The 13,407-nt window shown below is 44.7% G+C and overlaps 1 protein-coding gene across 1 annotated transcript in view; it reads right to left on the reverse strand.

Moving 5' to 3' along the window:
- EXD3 (exonuclease 3'-5' domain containing 3) overlaps positions 1-13,407 on the reverse strand; it is a 229,345-nt gene that overhangs the window by 153,703 nt on the left and 62,235 nt on the right. The window contains exon 10 of the mRNA XM_010564648.1: positions 3,797-3,963. Coding sequence (XP_010562950.1) covers positions 3,797-3,963 — 167 coding nt within the window. The remainder of the gene's footprint in view (positions 1-3,796; positions 3,964-13,407) is intronic.

A 13,407-nucleotide genomic window follows, 5' to 3' on the forward strand; every position in this document is an offset into this window, starting at 1 on the left:
CATGGGGAAGTCAATATTTGTGTAAAATATTTAATGAAGGTGTGCAGTCTTAGGTCTTCAGGAATATTCTCACCTGCAGAGTTCAGGAGCCGCATGTGGTGTGACCAGTGGCAGAGATGATGTTGTTTATATTCTGGTACCACCTTGTTCTCTACAGTGTGAACACCCGCTCTGGGAACCTGCTGCTTTGTTAGCTCAATAAATAAGGTAGACAGACTGTTTTATTAGGTTCCATGGCTCCACTGATTTTATAGCAGCTACTACAGCAGGTATCGTGACTGGATGAGTAAACTGGGGCACAAAGGGTTTTACTCATCTGTCACAAGTCCTCATGAATGGCAGAGCACATCCTAATCGGCATGCCTTCACTCCACCCACACATGACACAGGATTCCCAGAGCAGAGAGATGTAGTGATGTTTTTTATCTTTCTAGATGCACAGAGTCTGTGGCTAAGTCACACTCCTGTTAACCTCCCTCTGTGTTTTGAGGGATTACACCTCATGCAAAAACCTTGTGGCTCCTAACTGGCGGCTGGTGCAGCCTCAGGAGGGAGGAGGAGGGCAGCTCCAGCAATGCATCAGAGTTAAGCATGTCCTAGACAGACAAGAGTTTCCTGTGCTCCAAGAAAGCCATGTACCATTTGAAGAAGTGGGCCTTTGCTGACAGTGTTTCGAGGATGATTACACCTGTGTCATATTTGCTGAGGTTACATGGGTCTTGAACATGAACCAGTGCAGATCTGCACAAGGAGAAAGATCAGATCCATGAAGCTCAGCACATGAACTGCTCAAGGCCATCTATGAGACCCTCCCAAAATCATTAGCATTAAAAAATAGTAATACACTGTGTTCTCTTTCACCTTCTACATAATTCAAGTTAGTCCAATCTATGCTCCAAAAATATGATCTTTTGTTATGAAAGCTGCAGTTTTTGCATAAACACCTCTTCCAGGAGATGGAAATTTGCTGCAGTGTTAAAGACAACAAACCTGATGATAAACCTGTTAGAGCAGGTAACCTCGCTCAGTCTCATGCTTGGTCTTCTTAAAATGGTCTCCTTATACCCTAGTGAGGTGTCAGCATTAACCAGGCAGCCAGTGACAGATCCTAACTGTTAGCTGGAGTTCATAATTCTGACATACGACACCAGAAGGAAAGTCCTGCACTAAGATCATAAGGCAAAAGGAAGCACCCAAATCATCTGCATACAACTGCATGTTCTGCCGTAACAGGAGAAAGCCCCAGACCACACGAGGTAGCAGATGAGCATGGGTGTGCAGACTCGTGCAACAGTGATGCCAAGAGGGACCCTGCCTCTGCTTCTCACACGAAGTGCATGGTGCTGAAAGTGCCCAGCTTGCTACCCAGGGAGCAGTGATCATTGACTTCCTGCTGCCTTTATTCCTCCCCAAACAGGCAATGTATGATGGCATCATCAACTCCTCCTGGACCACAGTCCGTTTCAAATCAGATTCAGATTACAACATATATACTGAGAAGTTCAGCTCCATATGGGAAGTTACTCCCTCCTATTACAGGCTTCAAGGGCTATGTTTGCAGGATGCTAAAGATACGGGCTATCAGCCTGCACAAAGTTGTAAATAGTTACCTCTCGGGAGTGGTCAAGATTTTCCCACAAACTTTCCTCTAATCTCACCTGGCTTCTGAACTAGAAATATCAATCTCCATGCCAAAAAAACCCCCAATACATTTCACCAGTGAGAGTAAGAGAGGCATCAGTCTAATGGTGCCAAGTCCAGTCAAGCACAGCACCCTGGAATAAGGTGACTGATGTGTACAACAATGGAAGAGTCCTAAGGAACCCTAAAATTATCACTGCTTCCTCTCTTCTGTTTTTGACAAAAGCTTTCAGCATGTGGAAACATATCATTGCTTCTCAAATGACAGCAAGGCTTTGAGCTATGCTGTACTCCAACCACACAGCCCAGAGCTCTCCTGCACTTGCACTGAGCATTCAGGGATAAGTCCTCTTCTGTGCACAGAATCCAATTAGATGAATTCCTGCACATGAATGAGCGGAGAAAATGCTGCTTGATTGTAGCAGGCCAGCAAGGTAGTTGCATAACTACTCTGAACCCAAGGACTGTGGTAGCCTGCAGCCCTGCAGGAGTTTGGCTCACAAACATGCATGGGCACAGAGGCTACCAGGCTGTGTGTTGATGGGACTACCAGCCAGACCTCATCCAGCCCAAGGTTCCAGATCTTCTGTGCAGTCCTGGGTGAGATCCTAACAGGACCCTCAGGTAGTATCATCTGCAAGCTCTGCAGTTCCTCAAGACTTGCAGTAGCCTGCATATGTGCAGGCCTTTCTGCAGGAAAAAAAAAAAAAGGTTTAAAAAAAGGTGCCAAACACAGCTATCTCTGAATAACTTGCTTAAACATCTCATGGACAGAGTCACTGAAGCATAGCAGATACACCATCACTCACGTGAGTATAAAAGTGAACTACTGGGGCTGAGCAAATCATTTACCTTGAGTCATTTTTTCAAATACAGCCTTTCTTCCTCCATACAGCATAGCTGAGCAACTGCCTGGGATACTGTTGCATGAAGAGGATGATCTTGGGCGATTTTCTTGAGGAGACACAGCACAGAATACCCAGAACCAGAACTACAAGCCCTGGTACTCCTCCAGATCTAGTTTTCTGTGGGGATCAGACAGCTCCTAACAGTTTAGGTGGCTATATGTGCCTTCCTAAATTTTGAGCCTCTTTTCAACTTCGCACAGCTTTGTCTACACACAGCATGGAACCTGGCCACCTTCTTCCCTCCATCCTTCCTCTCTGCTCCTCCTACACCAGCAGGTTCCCAGAGATCCTTGACTGGGGCTATTTGCACAGTTCTGTGTGCTTAAAATCAAGGAGTTGTAAGAACCCTTCTTAATATAAGGATTTTTCAATTCTTTTTTTTTGTACCTCTGCCTTTGTACTCTCGTTTCAGGTCATACAACAGGATGAAGGTTCCATCAGGGGAGGAACTGCAGCTACTGCAGTTAATCTGCTGCACACAACATGGGGGTCCCAAAGAAGAAGACGAACCACGGCACTGTGTTATTGGGATTGCATTAGAGGAAGAAAAGGGGACAGAGACTAATTATAGGGGGCTGCTAAAGGCTTCTTAAGCTCGCTAGGTAAATTTGTGCCAGAGAGTCTGGTTTTATCCCAAATTCAATTAATGTGACTCCTCTGGGACCTGACCCCAAATGTCAAAAATTCCCATTACTTCTGAAAGCTTTGGATGAGACAAAAATTACAGACTGGGATGAAAAATGGCTTATGACCTGTCAAAGGAGGAAGAAAATTAAATACAGTTAGAAAAATCTAAGGAACTTTAAAATTATTTTCTTGGTCATAAGTCTCCTAAAAGGCATTGAACCAGATTATAGTACAGTGGGGGATGCAGAGTATATCGAAAATTTTGACAGACGTGTAATCAGCTCAGTAAAATAGACATATATTCAGATCCTACCCACATCATTTCATTTGCACTGTTGATCTGGCAGAGGGAGTCTGAAGACCCCTCTGCAGCATGAAGCAATCTCACATAGCTTCTAAGTACTCAGCAGTGAGTTTAAAATGTACCTTCCACAGACATTTCCAGGCTTATGAAAAGCAAATGCAGCATGTACATGGCCAAGATGTGATCTGAGTAAATGGAGGAAGCTTTTGCAAAATTATTTCCCGAAGCAAGCATTATGGAAGATTATTTTAAGCAAATATGTAGTCCTTGTAAGATAAGTAATCTACATTGAAAAGGCATGAAACAGAGTATTTACCTCTCTTGGATCTGAAGCTTTTGAAGCTCATCAGCCACTCCATATGGCAGCATCTCCTTGGGCAAATTGCAGTGTTGGACCCATCTTGCTGCTGTCTTCAAATCACAGTAACTGATTAGCAACTGTATCAGGTGCCCTTGAAGCCATCGATTCTCTCCAACTGTGCTCTGAAAGGGGAATCAAGAGTGAAGGAAGATAACTGTCAGTGCAATTTCCATCATGGGTGTTTCTACCCCCTCTCAGGAGACAGCATCTTCCAGGGGCTCCTGGACAAGATCAGAAAGGAGCAAGAATCCTCCCACTGCAAGAGTGATTTTGTTCAAACCTAGTGAATGCTGCACTTCTCTACAAAGAGATGAAGAGCACATACTTTAACTGAGAGCTCATCAGGGTACTTGGGTCCTCTTGACAGCATGGCTATTGGTTCAGGCAATAGCACTTTGCAGGTGCAGCACAGAGAAACAAGGGTAAAACAATACCATTTAGCCTGACTGTTAACTAGCATATTATTTGCTCAGATATTGATTATATTAAGCAAAATCACAACCAGGGACTGACTAGACAGTAAAGGTCTTTGGGCTCATTAGGCTGGTAATTACAGAATGGGTAAGAGTTTGGACTGTTTTAGTCCCATTTTGTGCCTGTACATAGCCCTGAAGTGATGGCGGGACTTGATGTCCTGGGATACGCAATAGGATTGCTTAGTCTCTCTCCAGGTAAGACAGTAGCATGGGGTCTCCTCCAGCCTTGGGAGTATTTGCACAGGTAATTAGGATCGCCTACACACACGGGTTACAGGTAGGACACATCAGCAAAGCTTTCCTGAGCAATAGACTTTGGTGTTCACAGCAGGGAAAAGGCTTGCTCATCAGCCTACAGCCCATCTGCACACACCACTGTGAAGACAGAGGCACCAGGTCCCTCCTCCAGCAACGTGCAACAGCACGCTGTGTGGACAGACATCCTGTGCAACCAGCACGAGCCCAGCCAACACTGTGGATGGGGTCCAGCGTGTGGGTGGTGTCACCCTACATCGGAAATAGGTTGTGTGAAATGTGCTCTAAAAGTCCTACTTTATCCCCACTGATCATAAAAGGAACCTGGAGCAGTTGCTCCAGCTGTGAAGAACTAGGGTTGGGTGCAAGAAATTCCTCCCGTTGTGTCTATTCAAGGCCTCTGTGGACACGACAACTGGATTATTGCTTCAGGAAAACACAACAATCTCAAGTGTTGCTGTAGGAGCCTGTGTTACATGCACCTGCAAAGAGGGAGGGCAGTTCAGGACATTCCCCATTCTCAGCTGTTTTCTGACAGAAGAGAACATGCACCCGTGCCTCGGCACACTGCAGAGCCTGGGGGCAGAAGCACAAACTCACGACTACCTGTGGTTTAAGCCCAAATACCCAGCTGTGAGCCCGAGTGGCTGGAGCATGGCGCACTGCCCACCCTGGCATGAGGGAGCAGGGGAGACAAATAGGGCCCATAACAGGCTCCACTGTGACAGCTGGATTCACCAAAGCTCTTTTGTCTTGTTCACCCTCTTGGCAGATGCAGTTGTAAGAGGAAATACGAACACAGTGACACCGACAGTCACAACGGCTACGTGGGGGTGGGAATAACCCTCTCCTCCTGCCTAGCCAACCTACCTGCACTCGGAAATATCCCAGAGCCACTGCAACCAGAGCAGCAAGCAATTCACTCCTCTTGCCAGACTGATTTACTCATGGATCTGCCTTAGAAATTAATATTGTCAAGAAAACTTAATTGCTAAAACAAGTTGAAACTCTATACGGTGAATCAGGACCTGTAGCTATATGGCTATATTGCTGCTGGCACTACCAACAAGTATTTTTCAGTGTAGTGAAATGCTCAGATACGCCCTTAAAGCCCATCTCCGCCCTCCGCACATGCCACTGCCACCTCTCCTTTGCTGCCCACCAAATAGTGCTTGCAGGGTCAGAGTCTGCTCCCAGGGACTGCAGGCACCTTGCTCTTTCTCCACTGCGTGTACAAACACAGCCTGGCTGGGTGGCAGGCTGGGGCCATGGGGCCTCATTCCTCACATTCTTTCAGTAACTAAAAGGTGAGAAGTTGTCTTCAAAGCAGACACCCTGCACAGAGATCAGGAAACAAACCTATTGATGGCCCCAAGGTAAAAGGGAAGGAAAGAAGAAAGCAAAAAAAGAAAAAAAGAATGACCCACCTCATAGAGGTGCAGGAGGGGGTAGAGGCTTGGAAGAAAAAGCACAGAGAAATTTGGCATCCCAGGTAGCACACACAACAAGCCAGCCTGCTCATAAAAACTGCTGCCTCAGCACTAAGTCTGCACCCCTGTGACTTTGCCAAATGTCAAACCACATTTCTTCTCATGGATATGTGGAGGAATATTTTTATTGCTGCTCCTAAGAGGTTGGTGGCACAGCAAGAAGCCAGTGTCAGCGTGTCAGGAGTCCAGCAGCTAAACAGGGGCTCAGTTATGGGAGAGAAGCAGGAGACAGAACAGAGGGAAGGGGCAGAGCAGAAAAGGATAAGCTATGATGGTAATGCTTCTAGCCCTCTACATTTCCTCCTGAATCTTTCCTCCCAGCCATGCCAGCCCTGATACTTTGTGCATCTCTCACATCTCTGCCTCATGCAGCTGAGCTCAGCCAAGCACCTAACACGTGAAGGAAGTTTGAATAACTCCTCCTGCTGCGTTTGCCAAACCACTTCTCAGAGTCCTTCCCAAAAAGAACATACTTTCTTATTAACATCACAGAGCAATCCCCTCTTCTAGCTTCCCCTGTGTCCATCCTATTGTCTTTCTGCCTTTTTTCTAGAACACAAAGTCTTTGGGGTTGGATCTCTCTTCAGTTCACCCAGAGTCAATTCTTAATAAATCTCATTATGTCAGCTTTATTTCTGGAAATAATGAGGTGCAGATTTTTTTTTTATTTTAATGATAACAGATTTATTCTTTCAACCACAAAAACAACTCTGGAAAGAAGGTTAATCTCTCCAGAGATATTACATCTTGCATTCTGAAACAGAAAATAGCTTGCTTTTTTTTTTACTGAAAAAACCCAACATTGCTATAAAGGGGAAAGGCTTCCACCGCAACAGCTTTGCAAGAAGGAAGAATGTGGAAACTTTGGCCCAAGAAGATGTGGGCACAGATGCAGACAAATGGTTCACTAGGGATGACATTTCATGTATTCTGTTTTCAGTAAATGAACACTTTTCAAGAGGGAACTGGCACAGTTGTTCTGATCAACATCAGCGACACCTCCAAGCAGGAAAAGATTATATATACCATGAGGCTTGTTTACACCCCTCTCTGAATTCTAGACATATCATACGTTCTTTAATCCACAGGCACACACAAAAACTCCTGACACCGCCAATAAACCCATGATTAAAGCTTTCCAAAATGACTGCTGCAGATTACCTACCCGTAAATCCTGTTCTTACCCAGCTGAATACTTTACAAAGCTCACAACCAGTGCAGAGGAAGCTTAGGAATGTCCTGATCTTAACCCATAGCATCAGCAATTCCTCCATTGTTATCAATAATTTTGGATCCAAATATCCAATATCTTCTTTGGAAGTCACCATAGCCAACTAGATTACTTTATCTGTATGTGCTAAGTTGCATTTCTGTCTGATACAATTCTCTGCTTTCCCTCAGTATCTTTTACCGGAGAGTGAAATTATTCACACCAGTGACACTGGTTATTTGCAGAGTCAGATTTTAATTTAACTTTTGAATGTCTTGGCCGATTTCCCCTGTTCTCAAGTGCTTCCAGAATAAACAAAAAACCCCTGTTAGTGTAGAGAAAATGTCAAGCAGAATATTTAGAGCCAGCAGCTTCAAAAGGGGAAAAAGAAACCTGGACTTTGAAAGGACAAAACCACTGTAAGCAGCAGAGGACACCAACAGCATTTCTAACTTCACTGTGGTGCTGCAGGTACTGTGCAGACACCTTTGTTTAAAGATTCCCTGGAACACCCTACTGTGTTAGTTTCACTGTAATATTTTTTTATTTGTGCCTGAGATTTCTGTTTCGAAGTTAGCATTAGTTGTACTATATGGAAAGATGCTGGAGTAATATGTCGCCATTAGTATGTCATTGAAGGGAAGTCCTTTATGCATGAGATTGGAGCTGGGACCCTCACTGCCAGCTCAGACCGGGGTCACACAGCCTGTTCTGTGAGAGAAGGGGGATCCTGACTTCTGGATATCCTACATAGATGGCAGTCGGATAAAAGATGCCAATTTTACCCACACTCACTCCTGAACAGGGTTTCTTGTGAAAGCAGCAGGCCACTCACCCATGGCCAATGCACAAAGACAGAAGCATGAGAAAGCTGTGCTTTCTCACCACTTGAGCTGTTCTCTTGCTCACAGGCACTGGCTACTCAGATGCACTAATTTATGAACTGAAGAAGAACAAAATAGCCTCCATTCATGGCCCAGAAGACTGACTTTCAGATAGCAATCAGTGCGTCATTGACAGAGCCACACTTCAGTGTTCTGGAGGCCATTATCACATCAATGGTGGGGAAGTGGTCTTTCTTCTCTCTTTCAACAAAGCTGTAGCAATGTGGCTCCCTGGGGCATGTTCACACTACCTAGCTTCAGCTTTGTGAATGAGGAGACTCAGCTTCCCAGTCTCCCCATGCAATCAGCTCTTCCAAATGGCAATTCAGAGGAGTCTAACTTACGGTATCACTTGAACGGATCAAGGCAAAGGCAACTCTTAAAGCCAACTTGCCGCTGTACTGGGGCTCCTCACAAGGAGCTTATTGTTCCTGGGCAACCTGAATGAAGCTGCTAGCTTGTGATGAGTAGCTAGGACAATACTGTGTGATGAGACACATCTGGCTTCATTCTTCTCTCTGCAGCTTACACAATCCTGCCAACTCTTGTTCAGAAGTCCAGACACCACCACCAAATGGCAGCCAGAAGAAAAAAAACATATAGCTCGTCTGTTAAAATTCACCCAGTTGACTGCACAGACAGCTGCATTTCAGCCAGCAGGTTGAGGGAAGTGATTACTGCCCTCTGCTCTGCACTTGTGAGACCACACCTGGACACGGTGTCTAGTTTTGGCACCCCAATGTAAAAGAGATGCTGAAGAATAGGAGAGAGTTCAGTAAAGAGCCACTGAGATGGTTTGTGGGGTGGAGAACTTGATGTAGAAGGAGAGGCCGAGGGGAGGGAAGGCTAAGTTGGGGGGATATTGGGGAATATAATCGCTGTCTTCAATTTTATCATGGGGGATCATAGAGAAGATGGAGTCAGATCCTTCCAGAAGTTCCAGCCAGGCCTTAAGGAAAACAAAGGTGACAGTGAGAGTGGCTAAACACTGTAATGGGTCCAGAGGGGCTGTGGAACCAGGCAAGACCCTGTGACACCTTGTCTAACTAAGTTGGCCCTGATTTGAGCAGGAGGGCAGAGAAGAGACCTCCACAGGCTCCTTCAAACTGAAATTCCCCTCTGATTCTGTGATTAGCATTGCTGTGCATTCCCCAGCACTGAGACTCATCTCCACACAGACAGGCGGCTTCTTGCAGCGACTGCTGCTTTCAAGTTCCAAGCACCTCCCAGGCAAAGAACACCCAAGATCTCATCTACCCAGAATACAGGACAGTCCTGATCATACTCAACAATACTACACAGAGATCCAAATACATTTCCTGCATTGGGATTCCTTCCAAATTTCTGTCAGGCAGCTCCTGAGGGAAGTCATTCATCTTCACCAGATGAAGTCATCACATCTCCAAAATCTACTCATACTGCCACAGATGAGAGAAGGCATATAGCAGAGGTAAAGAACAAACTCTGCTTTCAAAGTCAGATCCGAAGAGAGAGTATTTTCAAAAAACATTTTTTTAAACACAGCATTGGACATCCTTCATACAACCTTCACCCAACTCACAGCGCTACATAACAGATAAACCGCCTGCTGGCAATGGCTCCACTTCACAGGACACATGACACTTCCTACTTCAGAGATGAAAGGCTCTGCACACATTTTACTTCAGTGAATCTGACACAATCTTTACCAGATTTCACTTCCACAGCTGACCAGAACATGGATATCAATGTTTCTTGGCTGGAGAAGGCACAAGCCCAGACAGAAATTGAGGTTTAATGGAGACGGTGTAATACTCTGCAACAACATTGCTCCTAACTGCCCAAGAGAACCATCAGGCACGCAATCCTGCAGATGTTTCAGGACGTGGGAGGATTTAGTAAAGAGGGCACCACGATACATCTGTAAGATGGTAAAGCTCAGCACTGACACTAAATCACAATACCCACCAGCATACAAATGCAGCCACTTAAATTCTGTTCTGAAAAATCAGCTTTTACTGTCTGATTAGCCACCACTGCTGCGCTTGCAGAATGCCATTAGTGAAGGGAGCCTGTCCCTCCGCTCCTGTCACTGTGGATTTCAGACAAATCTCCCAGAATGGAAGGAAGCCTCAGACTGTGTTGGTACGAGTCAGCCAGTGCCACTTGTCTTCGGGGTCACAGATCAGTTCATGGTCTTGTTTAGCAGAGTAGGTGTAGCCTGACAATTTGGGGACTTTCCTAGTGGGAAGATCAGAACTTTTATTTTTATTTTAACCCACAATTAACTCATTTTCCTCAACCACATTCCACAACAGCTCCAGGTATGCTGATAAACAAAATCAGGGTGCATTCACCTGCAATACTTTTTCTCCCTTCCACCACTTGTTCAGGGAATGTCATAGATGTACATTACGTACACGTACATACGTCTTCATTAGCTATAGAGCCAGGCTAACCCTATTAAAATAACCTTTGTTTGGAGAGAGAAATAATTGCATGCCATCCATAAAAAACTAAAATACAGTTCCTTAACAAATAGATTAAGGTAACTTTACCCTACTTGCTTTTTAAGATATAATTTCTTTTTCCTTCACTTCAGTGTGAAGTCTGTCCTGAGGGTCTGTGCTTCTCTCTGAAATCCCTTTCTCACAATCACTGCAGAGGCGTCTTCTGAATTCTAACCTAACCCTGGCTCCAGAGTTGCTGAATATTATTCATCCCAGGGATCAGCAAAGGACCAAGGACTTGTTCTGAATACATAAGCCACACAGTTTTGATATGCTTCCAGATTTCTCACACCTCGTGGTCCCACGATGGCAGGCTGGAGATATTTTCTGGAACCATTCCAGCACTTGGCAAGACTGAAGATGAATGAGGACGGGGAAATTGGCCAAACTCTTTCAGAGCACAAAGTAGTATGTTACTTATCACAGTAGATGCTTTGTCTAAGTCCAATAACACAGTGCACTGAAGACAAACTGGCAACCCTTATCTTCCCAGTGTATTTTGAAGTAGCATTTATCTATCCGCCTTTTGTCATTATGTCACACACACACACACGAACAATGTGTTACTGTGGCAAATGGCAAATTGCGCTCTCCAGTTTAAGAAAGTGAGGGCTCCCATTATATACTGCACATTAGGTGACCCGTACCGCTACTGAGGTTCACTGAGCCTGGTCCTCATATGACCCAACATAATTTCTCTGGTCTCTCAAGCCTAAGAAGGTTTATACAATTGCCAAGCATTTCATAAACTTTCTACAAAAGTCACCATTACACAACTCTATTTTAGTTTGTATCTTGAAGCATGGAAGCCCACACGAGGAACACATGACTTTCTGCTAAGCTATGAGGCTGCCTGAAGGATTACTATCAAACATGATTATTCCAAAATCCAACTTAGCAGAAGTGCATGACACCCACTCGTACTACAAGATCTGTCTGCAGGAACTCCACTCCAGCTACAAAAGCACAGCAAGGGACCGCAGCGACAGCTGCATGCTGCCAGAGCTTGACAACATTGTGGGGACAGGAACAGAGAACTAAAGCACTACTTTACTACAGGACTGTAAGAGCTGCAGATGTGTAAAGAGGAAGAGCCTGCAGGAATGAAACCACTGTTGCTGTGTCTCCACTACTGCTGTTAAATGAACTTGCAGGATTACACTTCATCAGTTTGTCAGGATGTACATGAGCTGAAGCCACCATGACGCCTTCCCATTTGTTTTGGAAAGCCCTAATATTAACCCTAATAAGCTAAACCAGTATACCAATTAACCCAACCAATCACTCAAATGTTCCCATACCCAGTCACACACATAATGAGAATTCATAAGCTCCATCTTCCTTTCCAAAGAGAAGTGGAATTCCAGCACATCTACTCCCCAGCGGGGCGGGAGGATTTACTGCTTGGGTCCAGCCTGTGTCAGCTCCACACGGCCAATGGAGACTTTTCAGGAGATCTGCAGATGGAGGAAGAGCCTCAGAAACCTCTTTCTTGTTCTCCCCCTACTCCATTCTGCTCACTTAGGTCAAATTCCAAGTTATGAGGCCGAGCAACAAAGCAGGAATCTCCTGTTACTTGATCCTGGCTCTGGATTATTTTAACAGCTTTCTACAGGGGTCCTCCAATACCAAGATGCATCATTACTCTGCCCATACCTATTCCTGATGTATGGCAAATCCCCTCAGATCTGCACTTTTCTTGTGGAAATAGCTGCATGAAAGATTGGTCATCAAAGAGCTCCAGGTTCTCACCTGTATCACTACCTTAATTAAAAGGCCTGTAACCTCTGAAATGGAATTAACTTAAAATCTCCTGTGTTCATTGCCAAAGAAGCAGCAAGCTAATTTCTTTGCTTCCATTTTAACCCAGCCCTGAGCTTCACTGACATCGACTTCTTAGGTCTCTTCTCTGCTGCTGTTTCACTTCTAAGCAGGTTTGTGAGAGCTCATGACCTGCCTTTGAAAGCCCTTCTCCAGGCCACACTGGAACTCCTCAGCAATGCTCACCATGGGCTATTTCATTCATATTCCCAAGCCTCGCTGTGCCTTGTATTCACACCTAGTGCTCTCCCTGGCTCTGCTCTCCTTATGGATCTGTTCCAGCCCAGGCTTCCTTCAGAATAGTTAGGAACTTGGTTTGGGGTTCTTTTCTCTCTAAGAACATGCTAATGTGGCATTCCCAGCAGGGGACATTTTTCTGCTTACTGAAGTCTTCAAAGTGAATAAGCAAAAATCTTGATGATGGAAATACTTGCTCAGGAGCACTAACTCTTCCCATCATTAGTGTATGAAAAATAGATGCCCACAGGAAAAATATGAGTTACCACTTATTTCTATTTTACCGTGTACAAACCTCATCTGGCTCATAGCCAAAGCAATCTGCAAAGTATCTTTGCAGGATCTTTACCAAAAGCAAAGCTTGGCAGTGGATTTTTCTCTCCTTTAATCTCTTTTGGTACATTTAAACTCCTGGTGTTTTTTGTTCTGAAAGAGAAATGCTTGAGAGGGTTGACTGAATGAACTCTGAAATTCACACCCTGGCAAATTGGACTGATTTCCTAAATCCATAATTACAACATTCCTCAGAGATATGCATTCTTTCAGAGCGAACAAGGGAAGATTAGTTTCCTGTTTCTTCCCATTTACATGACTTCTCCGTCAAGAGGAACTTTTTTTCTTTGTAAACAATCCTCTGTTTATGTGGTTCTCTTCTTGGCAGGGAACTGGTGAACTAATCTCACCTAAAAGTATAATACAGCCGA

The sequence above is a fragment of the Haliaeetus leucocephalus genome, unplaced genomic scaffold (assembly GCF_000737465.1).
Source record: "Haliaeetus leucocephalus isolate CR32 unplaced genomic scaffold, Haliaeetus_leucocephalus-4.0 Scaffold183, whole genome shotgun sequence".
Taxonomy (NCBI): Eukaryota; Metazoa; Chordata; class Aves; order Accipitriformes; family Accipitridae; genus Haliaeetus; species Haliaeetus leucocephalus.